This window comes from Priapulus caudatus, unplaced genomic scaffold (assembly GCF_000485595.1).
Source record: "Priapulus caudatus unplaced genomic scaffold, Priapulus_caudatus-5.0.1 Scaffold299, whole genome shotgun sequence".
NCBI lineage: Eukaryota > Metazoa > Priapulida > Priapulimorpha > Priapulimorphida > Priapulidae > Priapulus > Priapulus caudatus.
Window position 1 is genome coordinate 198,540 of NW_014577360.1, and position 13,270 is coordinate 211,809.

Genomic DNA, 13,270 nt, shown 5'->3' on the forward strand with positions numbered 1-13,270 from the left:
GCCACAACATTAATAATTTTCAAATGCTATTATTGCATATTTCAAGATTTTGGATACCAACATTGTTGAAATTACTATCCAAAAAAATCCGGGATACCAGATCTTTTGGGGGGATACCAGATTTCAATACCTGGTATCCCGAATGGATACCATAATAAAAATCTAATTTCGACCCCTGGTATGTGAACACATTTGGGACTAACAGGGTTTACTAGAATCCCACCACTCCACCATAGAGTCACCGCAGTAGACGTTAGATGAGCGCTGTCGCTCCGCGGCACTTGTTATTATTTACCTGTTTTATGTATTTTTCTATTTTTATCCATTTAACTATTTCTTTCCAATTAATGCAAATATTTACATGATTTAATTATTTTCAACAATTTAATAATAACAAATAATTTTTACAACAATTAATTTTTTGTTTGTTTAATAGGGTTAGGGTTAGGGTTAGGGTCACAATGCACCATAAAACAGGAGTTTCAGGCACGCGATTTAATTGTATCAACCAATGGGATTGGGAAGGTATGCAGAATGCAGAAGGTTGCTGAAATGATGTGTACGCAACTGCGTATGTGCATATCTGCGCACCTAACAAAGGTGTCACTACGCACGACTTAAATGTTACGTTTATAACCGTAGCAACAGACCTCAGATGAGCCCAGACGCTCTGCGGCTCTTGTTATTTTTATTTTTTATTTATACCTCGATCTGTTCCCTTCGTTTGTTTATACCCTTTTCGTCCCTTTTTTTATTTATTACACACCACCTGCCATCTTGCAATTCTTATTTCTCTATCCTTCCTTCCTCCCTCTGCACTCCTTCCCCTTCATCGCTCCCTCCTTCCTCTTCATCCCTCCCTCCATCTTCATCACTCCCTCCCTCCCTCCTCTCCATCTCTTCTTCTCTACATGGTATAGCAGGCGTGTTTCTATCGTACAGGAGTGGCACTGTGGCAGAATGGGGTGCTGCAGGAGCATGGGGTGGAGGTGCTCGGCACTCCTATAGACTCGGTGATCGCCACCGAGGATCGAGACATCTTCGCAAAGAAGATGCAGGAGATCAACGAGAAGATTGCACCCAGCACAGCCGTCACCACGGTGAGTCAGTACGTGCCACAAGGTGGCGCCATGGGCGGATGATGCTCTGTTGTTTTTCACATTGGGTAAATGTGTGTTGCAGCTGGGGTTGAGTTGTGGGTTGCGACATCATGTCCCACAAGCCTGTTAATGGTCAATAAGTTGCTTATGATCAATATAGAAAGGTTACCGAATGACACTAGTATTATTTCATCGAATGATATATATTCAACGAGGAATTCATAATATTCATGTTGAGATCTCAGACGTACCGGTAGTTTTGCAGTATCACACCCTGTCATTGCTAAACGTTTTCATGAAAGATTCTGCGGGAGAATGGCTTGCCTCTCACCTGGTTTCACGAGCGTCTGGGTATGATTGCAGGTCGATGAAGCACTTAAGGCTGCAGAGAAGATCGGCTATCCGTTAATGGTGCGGTCTGCGTACGCACTTGGTGGTCTAGGGTCGGGTCTCGTCAACAACCCCGATCAACTGAAACAGCTGGCTACAGCCGTAAGTATGCAGATGTTTCCCACAGAGCAGATCTAATTAACCTACTGTTCTTGATGATGTATTGTTGTTGTTGGTTATGTCTGAGAAGAAACAATGAACTTGTTCGGGGTTGATCTGGAGAGGTAGCTAGTTTTGTGTAGTCTGCTTTCGCCTATTAGTATTAGGTATAGAAAAGGCTACAATATTCATCACATGCTATATATATTGCTAATACCATAGTAGATAGTACTTTACGCTCAGTAGCCTGGGGGTCATTGGCAGAAATATCATAAGTAGTTCGATCAGTCGTAATATCAGTATAGTCATTAGTCATAATCATCCTAGACATTTGATAGGCATAACTATTTGTGATGTATCTGAGAATTGGTTCCTGAATTATCTGGTGCTTGGTTCATTGTGTGTGCGAGTGTGCGCGCATGCTTGTGAATTTCATTTCTCGTACCTGGCATTTTGGTACCTTCCAATCTTTCATCCTAGGCACTGAAAACAACCAAGCAGATTCTGGTGGAGAAGTCACTGCTGGGTTGGAAGGAGGTAGAGTATGAGGTGGTGAGGGATGTGGCTGGTAACTGTGTCACCGTCTGCAATATGGAGAACTTTGACCCTCTTGGCATACACACAGGTACGACATGGCAGAAAGCTCTCATTATAGTGGGAAAGGAGTCAGTCAATATGGTTATAATTTAACATAGAAATTTGTCATAAATGAATAATTGTGAGTGCATCTGAATTATTGTATATATATATATATATATATATATATATATCAGTGCTCGAAATAAGAAAAAAAATGTGCCCCAAATCGGGTTGTCCGCAACAATTTCTGGTTGTCCCAAAAAAATATCCCCAAATCTCCTATTTTCAATCACATAATAAATTAATAATATATTGCAGAAAAAACCCCAAAAAGCAGTGGTGTAGCCAGGATTTTGTAACAAGGGGGGGGGGCTAAAACAGCAACGTGCGCAAAATAGTGGATGACTTAATACTTATAATGGCTCCTCCGTCTCCCTCTCCACACTCTACGGCTCCTCCTACCTCTCTGCAATCTTTGTTTTGGGTGCCATGCGAAAAGGCGACATTTTTTGTTCATTGTTCTCTGCTCCAAGATATGTAATTGTTCAGTGGCGGATCTAGGATTCCAGGGAGGGGGTGAAAAACAAGCGGGGGGTATGCAGGGTTCGTAGCGGGTCTTCCAAAGTCTTATAAGTACTTATTTTGCCCAAAATAAAATAAGGGCCCTTATTAGTACTTATTTTTGGTGAAATCTTAGAAAAGTACTTAATAGTCCTTATTTTTTGCAACCTACAATATTTTATATAAATTGTTTTATAAACTGTTCTCGAGTTAGAGTAAGAATTGTTGTATATATAATACGGAATAATTAAATCTGCTTTGCAATTGTGTATATAAATATTATTAGTGTACTTTATTAGTCGGTGATCCATCAGAAATCGCGTAATAAAAGTCTTATTTTGGCCTCCAGAAAGGGTCTTATAAGTCCTTATTTCAACATGTGTCTTACTACTATGAACCCTGGTATGGGGGTCCTCCCCCAGAAAATTTTGAAAATGTAGATCGCAGGAGATGGTATTTGCGGCACTTTTGAGTACATATACAGCCTTCATTCTGACTACGACAATTCTCTTCTTTTTTAACTTTCGGATCAACATGAATCCCCACTGTTGTCTGTTTTGCATGGGCAAAGCCCTGCGAAATTCAAAATAATAATGGAATAAAAATCCAAAATGTAAGGGTGAACTTGCTGGTTTGCTGTGTTCCAAATCGGTTGAATTCACCTCTCATAAATCAGAAAACCTGACATATACCAGTGTTGGAAATAGCAGCTGGTATGGCATTGCTTTCCCACCACCATAGATAATGGCGGGCCGCCAGGCTATAAGTGCTCTTGGAGAACCTGAGAAAAACATAAATAAAGTGCGTTTTTCGTCACATTTTTCTTGGTTTGTCCACTGACAATGTCTCAGACTGGTTAGGTTGTCCGGCGCAAATTCTGGTTTCTTCGGACACCGACAACGCTTATTTCGAGCACTTGATATATATATATATGAATGCAATAGCAATTTCTGCATTTTCTTTGTAAAATAATTGTTGGTTAACATATCGTGATGAAAAGAGTTGTTATCTTGAGTAAAACCTTGGTCAACACAAAGGGATTTTAGCCTGGTCTATCATGGCTGTAACGTTGGGAAGTCAAGCACACGCAATGCCTGCTGCATTTGTATTTTCTTACAGGTGACTCGGTTGTTGTTGCTCCCAGCCAAACCTTGTCCAACCACGAATACCACATGCTGCGAGAAACTGCTATAAAAGTATGTAACATATTTCTAAGCCCTACAATTTCTGGCTTTTTTCATGGCAAAGTGATTCCTTCAGTGTTCTCAGTCATCTTTCTCTTCAATGCGGCCATTCTATGCACAATCCATTCAAATTTTTTAACACAATGCGTTGCTTAAATGTCATGGCTAGTGTGTAAAATGCCTACTACTCGCACTAAAACGTAAGACAGTCGGAAATTAACATAAGAGCAATGTAGGACACTAAATTCAAATTTAATTTATCCATTCTAATTCATTTACTTCATAAATGTTTAATATTGTTAAATTTAAATTTTAAATTTAAATTTCATTTATCCATTTCGAGTGTTATTTCAAACTAATTAAATGCTGTTCATATTATGGTTTCATCAAATTTATTTCTCTCATGGCACGCAATAGTATGTTTAGCGATGTTGCCGTGGCAATCGTTGCAGACGGTGAGGCACATGGGCATAGTTGGTGAGTGCAACATCCAGTATGCGCTCAACCCGACATCACTCGAGTACTGCATCATTGAGATCAACGCCCGGCTGTCACGCAGCTCCGCACTCGCCTCCAAGGCCACGGGGTGAGCTGCCATGCACACGCACAAACGCGCGCACACACGCACACGGTCGCACAAAGTCCCGTGTCCGCACACCGCAAGTCGCTGCAACAACTGAGATACGTGTGCATGCACATGTTCATTTAGTATTCCCATTTATTCGTCACTTATCCGTTGTTCTGTTCTCGCTGCGGCGACCTTCGTCGGATGACCTTGGCACGTGACGTCCCTCGTGTGATGACGTTACCGTGTGACATTCAGCTACCCACTCGCGTTCATCGCAGCGAAGCTGGCGCTCGGCATCACGCTGCCGGAGATTCGCAACGAGACGACGCGCATCACGACGGCTTGTTTCGAGCCGAGCCTCGACTACATCGTGACGAAGATCCCGCGCTGGGATCTCGATCGCTTCCACGGCACGTCGAAGGAGATCGGCAGCTCGATGAAGAGCGTTGGTGAGGTAAAGCGTGTTAGCGTCGGCACCGACGTGGTCCGAATACAAGCTTATCACAAATTGTTTATGTGATGGCTATCGGGCGCACGTTTGTTTACATTGTTATTGTTGTTTAGGTGATGGCTATCGGGCGCACGTTTGTTTACATTGTTATTGTTGTTTAGGTGATGGCTATCGGGCGCACGTTTGTTTACACTGTTATTGTTGTTTAGGTCATGGCTATCGGGCGCACGTTTGTTTACATTGTTATTGTTGTTTAGGTGATGGCTATTGGGCGCATGTTTGTTTACATTGTTATTGTTGTTTAGATGATGGCTATCAAGTACACGTTTGATTACATTGTTATTGTTGTTTAGGTGATGGCCATCAGGCACATGCACACGTTTGTTTACATTAATTGTTATTGTTGTTTAGGTGATGGCTATCTGGCACGTGTTTGTTTACATTGTTATTGTTGTTTAGGTGATGGCCATCAGGCACATGCACACGTTTGTTTACATCGTTATTGTTGATTAGGTGATGGCTATCGGGCGCACGTTTGTTTACATTGTTATTGTTGTTTAGGTGATGGCTATCGGGCGCACATTCGAAGAGAGCCTGCAGAAAGCGATGCGTATGACTCATCCAAGTGTCGACGGGTTCACACACGCAATCCACGACGAGATGTCTGAGACTGACCTCGAGGCCAGTGTCAAGATGCCCTCAAACACAAGACTACACACCATCGCCAAGGTCATGCGGCATTCCCGCCCGCTGTGCAGCTGCAGCTGTTTACACGTACTCGCGTAGATCTTTCCTTCACCAAGTCCTGACAGCATTCTTATAGTAGGTTATCCAATTGCCACTAGAAAGTGCGTTACACCTCAAAATAACTTGTTTTAATGTGCTTGTTTTTATTTGTCTGTTTCTTTGATTTTTGTTTGTTTGTGTTGTTTGTTTGAGTGCATGTGGAGAGAATGTGGACAGGTATTTCAGGCATTGATTCTGGTGCTCCTTGCAGGCTCTGCATGACGGTTACTCCGTGAAAAAGATTCAGAGTCTGACGGCTATCGACCCGTGGTTCCTCAACAAGCTGCTGCGCATCATCGGCATCGAGAAGGAGCTAAGCACGATGAACATGTGCGTACACGCCATCCCGCTCGCCTGCCAGCAGCGCTCACGGCCGCTCTACGACCATGCTTGGCCACGTGTGCAATACTGTATGCGCTGTATATTTCGTGGTGGTTTAATTTTCGTGAATTTTCCGAACGCATCCCTGACTGTGAAAATAACAACACGCGAAAATAACAACACGCTGTTCTTCACTGATTCGGGAATTCACTGACTGCGAAATTGCCCGTCAAGTTTGAATTCGCGAAAATATCTGTACGCGAAAAATATGGCGTATACAGTAATTAAAGCGTGTGCGAAAAGTTACTTTTCTAAACACATGTAGTACATTGTGTAGCAAATTTTTCTATTCCGAATCTCTTTGGATTCGTCAGATATGTGCATGGCCATTGCGTTTGGTTATTGTGTAACAAAGATCTACGTCTTGGTCCTCAAACTTGGGGAAATGAAACCCTGTGGTCGTGCATGTAGTGGGATGTTGATGGCGATGCTGTAGTTAATGGGGTGGAGGGAGCTATAGTGATCGAAGGGATGCAGCAATGATGAGAGGGTCACTGATGAATTCATTCCAGTTCCTGCAGAACTTGCTCACATTGTAGTAAATGCATGTGTCGTCCTTAGAGGGATACGAGAAATAGGAGAGGGTTCAGTATCTAAAGGGGGGCTTATGTCGGGCTTGCGAGCCGACTCGACTGGAAGCAACTGGATTTCGAGAAACTGGAAGCGATTGGCAGCGATTAGTTGTGTCCAGTTGCCCACTGTTCTATTCCGAGCAACTAGTGGCGGCCAGTCGGAGGCCATCGACCGACCTAAGCACTGCAGTCGCAGTGAATTGCAGCCAGTTGCTTCCAGTCGAGTCGGGTCGCAAGCCCGACATAAGCCCACCTTAAGGGTAATCGTCACATTAACAACTACAACAGCAACAATAACAACAACAACAACAACAACAACAATAACAACAACAACAACAAATGTAGGATGACCCAAATGAGCAAGTAGCACCCGATTCCTGCAGAGACACGATCACGACGAACGAGATGCTGACAGTTAAGCAGGCTGGCTTCTCAGACAAGCAGGTCGGGCGTCTGCTTGGCCAGACCGAGGATGCGGTTCGTCAGGCGAGACTGAAGATGGACGTGCGGCCGTGGGTGAAGCAGGTGAGGGACGCAGTGTAGACCAATCTCACCCGGTTTGGGGATCAAGATTTTCATATCAAAATGTCTGTAATAGACTTTTATGCTCTAACTTCATTTTCGTATCCATGTCAGAAATATAGCTATTTCCTCTAACGATTGCAAATCATTTACAGGTATGTGTAGTCATTTCAAAGTAGCTAATTTGATTATATTTCAGCTGACAGCAGAAATGGTGTAAACAGTTTAAAACATCCACTATGTGCCTAGTATCAGTAATTAAACGTTTTTAGCTCATCTAACATAGTCAGGTGCAGCTTGTATAATCGCATGATCGTCCGGCCGTCCGTGCGTGAACAGTTGGGCACAAATCGTAACCGCTCGACGTACGGTCCTGATATTCGGGACGTCGGGGGGGGGGGTCGTGAAAAGGACTCGGGATGACAAATTTGGGGGTCAAAGGTTAAACGGAACGCTAAATGTGTAAACGGAGGGGGAATATTTCCCCCGTAACTGAAGGTATAGGAGGAAATACGGAATTGCGGCACAAATGTTAACGGCTCGACCTATGCTCTTAATATTCAGTGTATAGTGTGATGGACAGGAAACCCATCACCAGTGCGAAATTGGAGGTCACAGGTCAAAGGGCAGTGGGAGAAAGGTCAGATATCAGACATTTTCTGAGGACATAGCCTAATGGACAGAGTGAAAAACTTTTTTGTTTCAGCGCTGACCTACCATTTTTATCACTTTATTGAAAGGACCATGAAATGTGCTTTCTACTGACGTGCGAAGAGTAAATGTCTGGTAACCTTTTGACCCTCAAGAGGAGGGTTAAACATGAATTCCTGAACTGCCTCAATGATGTCACAGTGTTCTCATATTCATGGCACATCCATAATCTAGAAACCCAATAAGCCTGGATAGTCGAACGGGTACAGCACAGGCGTCATGGCTCAAAGGTCCTTGGATCGAATCCCATCAGGTTTTTTATTATTTACCTGTTTTCTGTATTTGTTTATCTTTATCCATTTAACAATTTTTTTCCAATGAACGCAAATATTTACATGAGTTATTTACAACAATTTAATAACAATAAATAATTTTTACAACAATTAATTTTTTTTTTTAATAGGGTTAGGATTAGGGTTAGGGTCACAATGCACCATAAAACAGGAGTTTCAGGCACGGAATTTGTATCAACCAATGGGATTTGGGAGGTATGCAGAATGCAGAAGGTTGCTGAAATGATGTGTACGCAACTGCGTATCTGCATATCTGCACCTAACAAAGGTGTCACTACGCACAACTTAAATGTTACGTTTATAACCGTAGCAACAGACCTCAGATGAGCCCAGACGCTCTGCGGCTCTTGTTAGTTTGGTATTTTTGCACCTGGAAGAAATAGTCTGGTGGTATATTGTGCGTACCAAAATAATTATTAATTCTGGATTCTGAAGTCGTGAATTTACCTAAAGTTGTACACCATACTGGGTTTTCATGTCTTGCTAAGATATACCACATCTAATGGTGCAGGCTGGTGCCCCTCAATCCCTAATATTATATTGTTCCGTTGTGCATAACTCTTGCAAATTATGCTGATTGGTCTGTGATGATGCTGTAGCCGGCTATTTACTGTGCGTCTTTTTGTACAGATCGACACGATGGCAGCAGAGTATCCTGCAACGACTAACTATCTGTACTGCTCCTACAACGGCATGGAACACGATGTAACGTTCACGGACAACGGCATCGCAGTGCTCGGCAGCGGCCCCTACCACATCGGCAGTTCAGTCGAGTTCGACTGGTGCGCCGTCTCTTGCATCCGCTCACTGCGCAACCTGGGCCGCAAGACGGTGAGGAAACAAGTGAACCCTGATTTTTCATCGTTTGTTTAATTACCGCATTTTTTTCTCGATTATTTTTATTGTTGTTCTCGAATTTATTTATTTTATTCATTTATTATTTCATATTGTTTTATCTACTGTTTATTTTATTGCTGGTTTTATTTATTTCGTGGAATCGTTTCTTGATTTGTTAAATCGTTACTTTCTTTAAACATTGACTTCTTCATTGAATTTAGAATGTGAACAGTGCATGAAACAACACGTCGTGGCAGCGTTGACGCATCGGCGTCGGTACGTGGTGCTTATAAGTGTTATACTTCGATTCCTGTGTCACGTAGGTGGTTGTCAACCACAACCCGGAGACCGTCAGCACAGACTTTGATGAGTGTGATCGCCTCTACTTTGAGGAGCTGTCTCTCGAACGTATCCTCGACATCTACCAACACGAGGTACGAACTCCTCGTCGGGGCTACTGCCAGCGCCCTCTACAGGAAAACAAAACTAACATTCACTTGTCACTGTTCCCGCGTGCCTGTGCTACTGGGCTCCTCGGGGCTACTGCCAGCGCCATACAGAAAAACTTAATTCACGTTCACTGCTGGAAAAGGGGGAATGAAAACCAAATGATGTAAATCCCCTGAAACTGGCATGTATAGAAGTTGCAGCTGTCAGCACCCACTTGTGCTTACTTGCAGGGTTGCCACGGCGTCATCGTGTCTGTGGGTGGGCAGATCCCGAACAACCTCGCGCTGCCGTTGTACAGCCACGGTGTGAACGTGCTCGGCACTAGTCCGCTGAAGATACACGCCGCTGAGGAGAGGTGCAGCCTCATGTGTCATCACTGTCTCAGCACCACCTCGCTGCCTCATCATTGTCTCATCGCTGTCTCATCCTTGTCTCATCGCTATCTCATCACTTCTCATCACGTCTCATCACTGCAAACAGTCACTGTCACCTTGTCTTTATCACTTACACTCTCACAGTACCTAGCAAATACCCTCTCATTCAATTACCAGAAGTTGTATTATTATTTTCTTCTGGAAGGAGTTTGTTTGTGCAGAGGCTGCAAGTCACTAACATACTTTTATGGGTTTTACTGAGCGTTTCACCAGTAATCTATTTGTACAAAACTTGTGCCAAGACCTGTAGCGGAGGACGGTCGACTGATGTTGGGGGTGGTGGGGGATTAATCCATTTAAAGTAAGCACTGAGGCTATTCAAAGTTAGAAGCTGTGTTTGTTATTGCGTTTTAATTAAACTTCAAAACACATCACATGAGCTGTCTCAGTATTGTTAAATTATGTTATTGTGCAAGTTATTGTTAATTTGCTCATGTTATGGTCTGCACTAACATTCCACAGAAGTAGAAATTGACACTTTTCATGTTCATTACAGATCGATTTTCTCAGCCATCCTGGATCGTCTTGGCATCGACCAACCTGCCTGGAAGGCCCTCACGTCACTGGTGCGTGTGTTTATCTCACTATTATGTATACTCATGTCTTTTAACATCTTCATATTTTGTTTTAGAAGGTCAAATTTATAGAGACCATACAATATATATTTGCATGTATGATTTTTGTGTGTGAGAAAATGACTGCTCCGTACCTTAGTAATGCAAGTTATAGGGATTCGTAATGTAGCTCTAGCTTTAAATTCTTGTTGCACCTCTACTGCGTTGTCGTTATTTCAAACATTCTTTTGTCGTCCTTGTCACACAACATATCCATTGTCACCTGGTACAGCATTTAGTTTTCATCTGCACAGCGTGCATGGTGTTCGCTTGTCGTGCAGCATGTGCACTGTAACTACATTTGATTGTCGTATGCTAGTGTGAAACATGCAGCTAACGTTTCATCATCACCTCTGAGCGCATGCAGAACGAGGCACTTCTTTACTGCAGCACCAACGCTCACTTGTCACTTGGCGCATGCCCACAAAGAACGAAGCGCTGAAGTTACATGCCGCAACACTAATGTTCACTTGTCACTGTTCTGGCGTGTTTACTAACATTTACTTGTTACTCTCCCGGCGTGCAGGACGAGGCATTGGAGTTCTGCGCGTGTGTCGGCTACCCGTGTTTGCTGCGGCCGTCGTTTGTGCTGAGTGGCTCTGCGATGAACGTGTGCCACGGGCCCGAGCAGCTGCGCGGATTCCTGGAGGAGGCGACGCGCGTCTCGCTCGAGCATCCTGTCGTCATCTCCAAGTTCATCGAGAACGCTCGCGAGGTTGAAATGGACGCCGTCGCACACTACGGAAAGGTGCGCTAGGGTTGACGCAGTGGGGCGTCGGTCTAACACGAGCAGGTTCTGGGAGGTGATGGGGGCCAGTCTATCATGAGGGAGTTCTGGGAATGGGTGGGGGCCAGTCTATCATGAGAGAGTTGTGGGAGGTGATGGGGGCCAACTATCATGAGGGAGTTCTGGGAATGGGTGGGGGCCAGTCTATCATGAGAGAGTTGTGGGAGGTGATGGGGGCCAGTCTATCATGAGGGAGTTGTGGGAGGTGATAGGGGCCATGCAGCCTATCATGAGGGAGTTCTGGGAATGGGTGGGGTCCTGTCTATCATGAGGGAGTTCTGGGAATGGGTGGGCCAGTCTATTATGAGGGAGTTCTGGGAGGTGATGGGGGCCCATCTATCATGAGGGAGTTCTGGGAGGTGATGGGGGCCAGTCTATCATGAGAGAGTTCATGAAGGGGATGGGGGCCATCTATCATAGTGTTATTCGCAAATATCGCTCGTGCATTGCACGCTGGGATAGGTGGTAATCACTGGTACCGCCTCTCTATGGAGAGGAGAGCACCACAGGCACTTGGAGCGTTTCAATAAAATATAATGCTAAATAAATACGTAATTTATTTACTACCAAAGTCTTAATGTTTCTCTACTCTTCTTCACCTATTATTGCGGACAAGCCGTGCTGCAAATGCTCCAGCCAGAGCAAACATACGCCTACCGCACGCACGCTGCTGCGCTGCTGCACGCTTACACATAAATATAGAGCAGGTAGGAAAGCGAGATTCCAAAATTCGCTCGACGCTCGCTTGATTTCACACGATTACAACACAAATATTCAACCATTCTACTCCATCTTTATTTCTTTTTGAAGGCCAGTGTTTACTTGTTATGGGAACATACTGTCTGTGTTTGTAACCGAGCTGTGTCACGCGAAATTACACAAAGCCTGACGAAATTCTCGCGTTCGCTCCCGTTGCGCAGTTAATGTAAATGGCTGTAAGTACAGGGCTATAGGCGGCGCACTGCATTTTGGGAAACTACCACGCAGCTTTCCAACTCCCGTATGAGCCTCGTCAAAGCCGCCAGTGGAGCGTTGCTATAATGCGGCGCAAAAATGACGTCACAAAGAGCGCCGGTAGGTGTTTCCTGATTCAAACAGCCATTTACATTAACCAGCCAAGTAAAATGGTTGAATATTTGTGTTGATCATGGGAAATGAAGCGAGCGTAGAGCGAATTTTGGAATCTCGCTTTCCTACCTGCTCTATATTTATGTGTAAGCGTGCAGCAGCGCAGCAGCATGCGTGCGGTGGGCGTGTGTTTGCTGTAGCTGGAGCATTTGCAGCACGGCTTGTCGGCAATAATAGGTGAAGGAGAGCAAAGAAACATTAAGACTGGTAGTAAATAGAACAATAGATTTCGTATTTATTTATCATTATATTTGATTGAAACGCTCCAAGTGCCTCTGGAGAGCACGATATCGCTAGCGTACATAGCAACCTATATTGAAAGGTGTGTTGCTTACATTTGTAAAAGTAATCTACTTTAAACTAGATGTATCTAATCAGAATAGTATTAAAGTAATATAATATATATAATATAATTAAATAAGTATGGACAGTACAGACACCGTAATTAATAAATGAGACTATGCAACAGAGGTTCACACTTACTTGGGGTTTACTCCCACTTCACGCTTCAATCGCTAGCTTTACGAGTTCGGCTTTTCTATGCCGTGCGCACGCACGCACGCACGCACGTGTACGTGCACACGCCCACACGCCCGTGTACGTGCACACGCCCGCACGCATGCACGCCCGCACGTGTATGTGCACCCGCACGCACGCACGCACGAACGCACGTGTTCTACTGTCTGTTTCTCGAACATACTGCGCAGACATACAACCCAGATACTTTCTCTCTCGCCCCATGTTCTTTCTCTCTCTCTCTTTCTCTCTCTCTCTCTCTCTCTCTCTCTCTCTCTCTCTCTCTCTCTCTCTCTCTCTCTCTCTC

General features: G+C 44.1%; 1 protein-coding gene across 1 annotated transcript in view; it reads left to right on the forward strand.

The window, feature by feature from the left end:
* Positions 1 to 13,270, forward strand: part of LOC106808725 (carbamoyl-phosphate synthase [ammonia], mitochondrial-like) — a gene marked incomplete in the record, with an annotated part of 46,125 nt that overhangs the window by 25,084 nt on the left and 7,771 nt on the right. Inside the window, 14 exon segments of the mRNA XM_014811553.1 lie at positions 943 to 1,100; positions 1,464 to 1,592; positions 2,070 to 2,214; positions 3,849 to 3,925; positions 4,366 to 4,499; positions 4,737 to 4,935; positions 5,494 to 5,661; positions 5,930 to 6,048; positions 7,055 to 7,196; positions 8,828 to 9,028; positions 9,358 to 9,468; positions 9,715 to 9,839; positions 10,415 to 10,484; positions 11,059 to 11,280. Of these exon segments, the coding sequence (XP_014667039.1) occupies positions 943 to 1,100; positions 1,464 to 1,592; positions 2,070 to 2,214; positions 3,849 to 3,925; positions 4,366 to 4,499; positions 4,737 to 4,935; positions 5,494 to 5,661; positions 5,930 to 6,048; positions 7,055 to 7,196; positions 8,828 to 9,028; positions 9,358 to 9,468; positions 9,715 to 9,839; positions 10,415 to 10,484; positions 11,059 to 11,280 (2,000 nt within the window).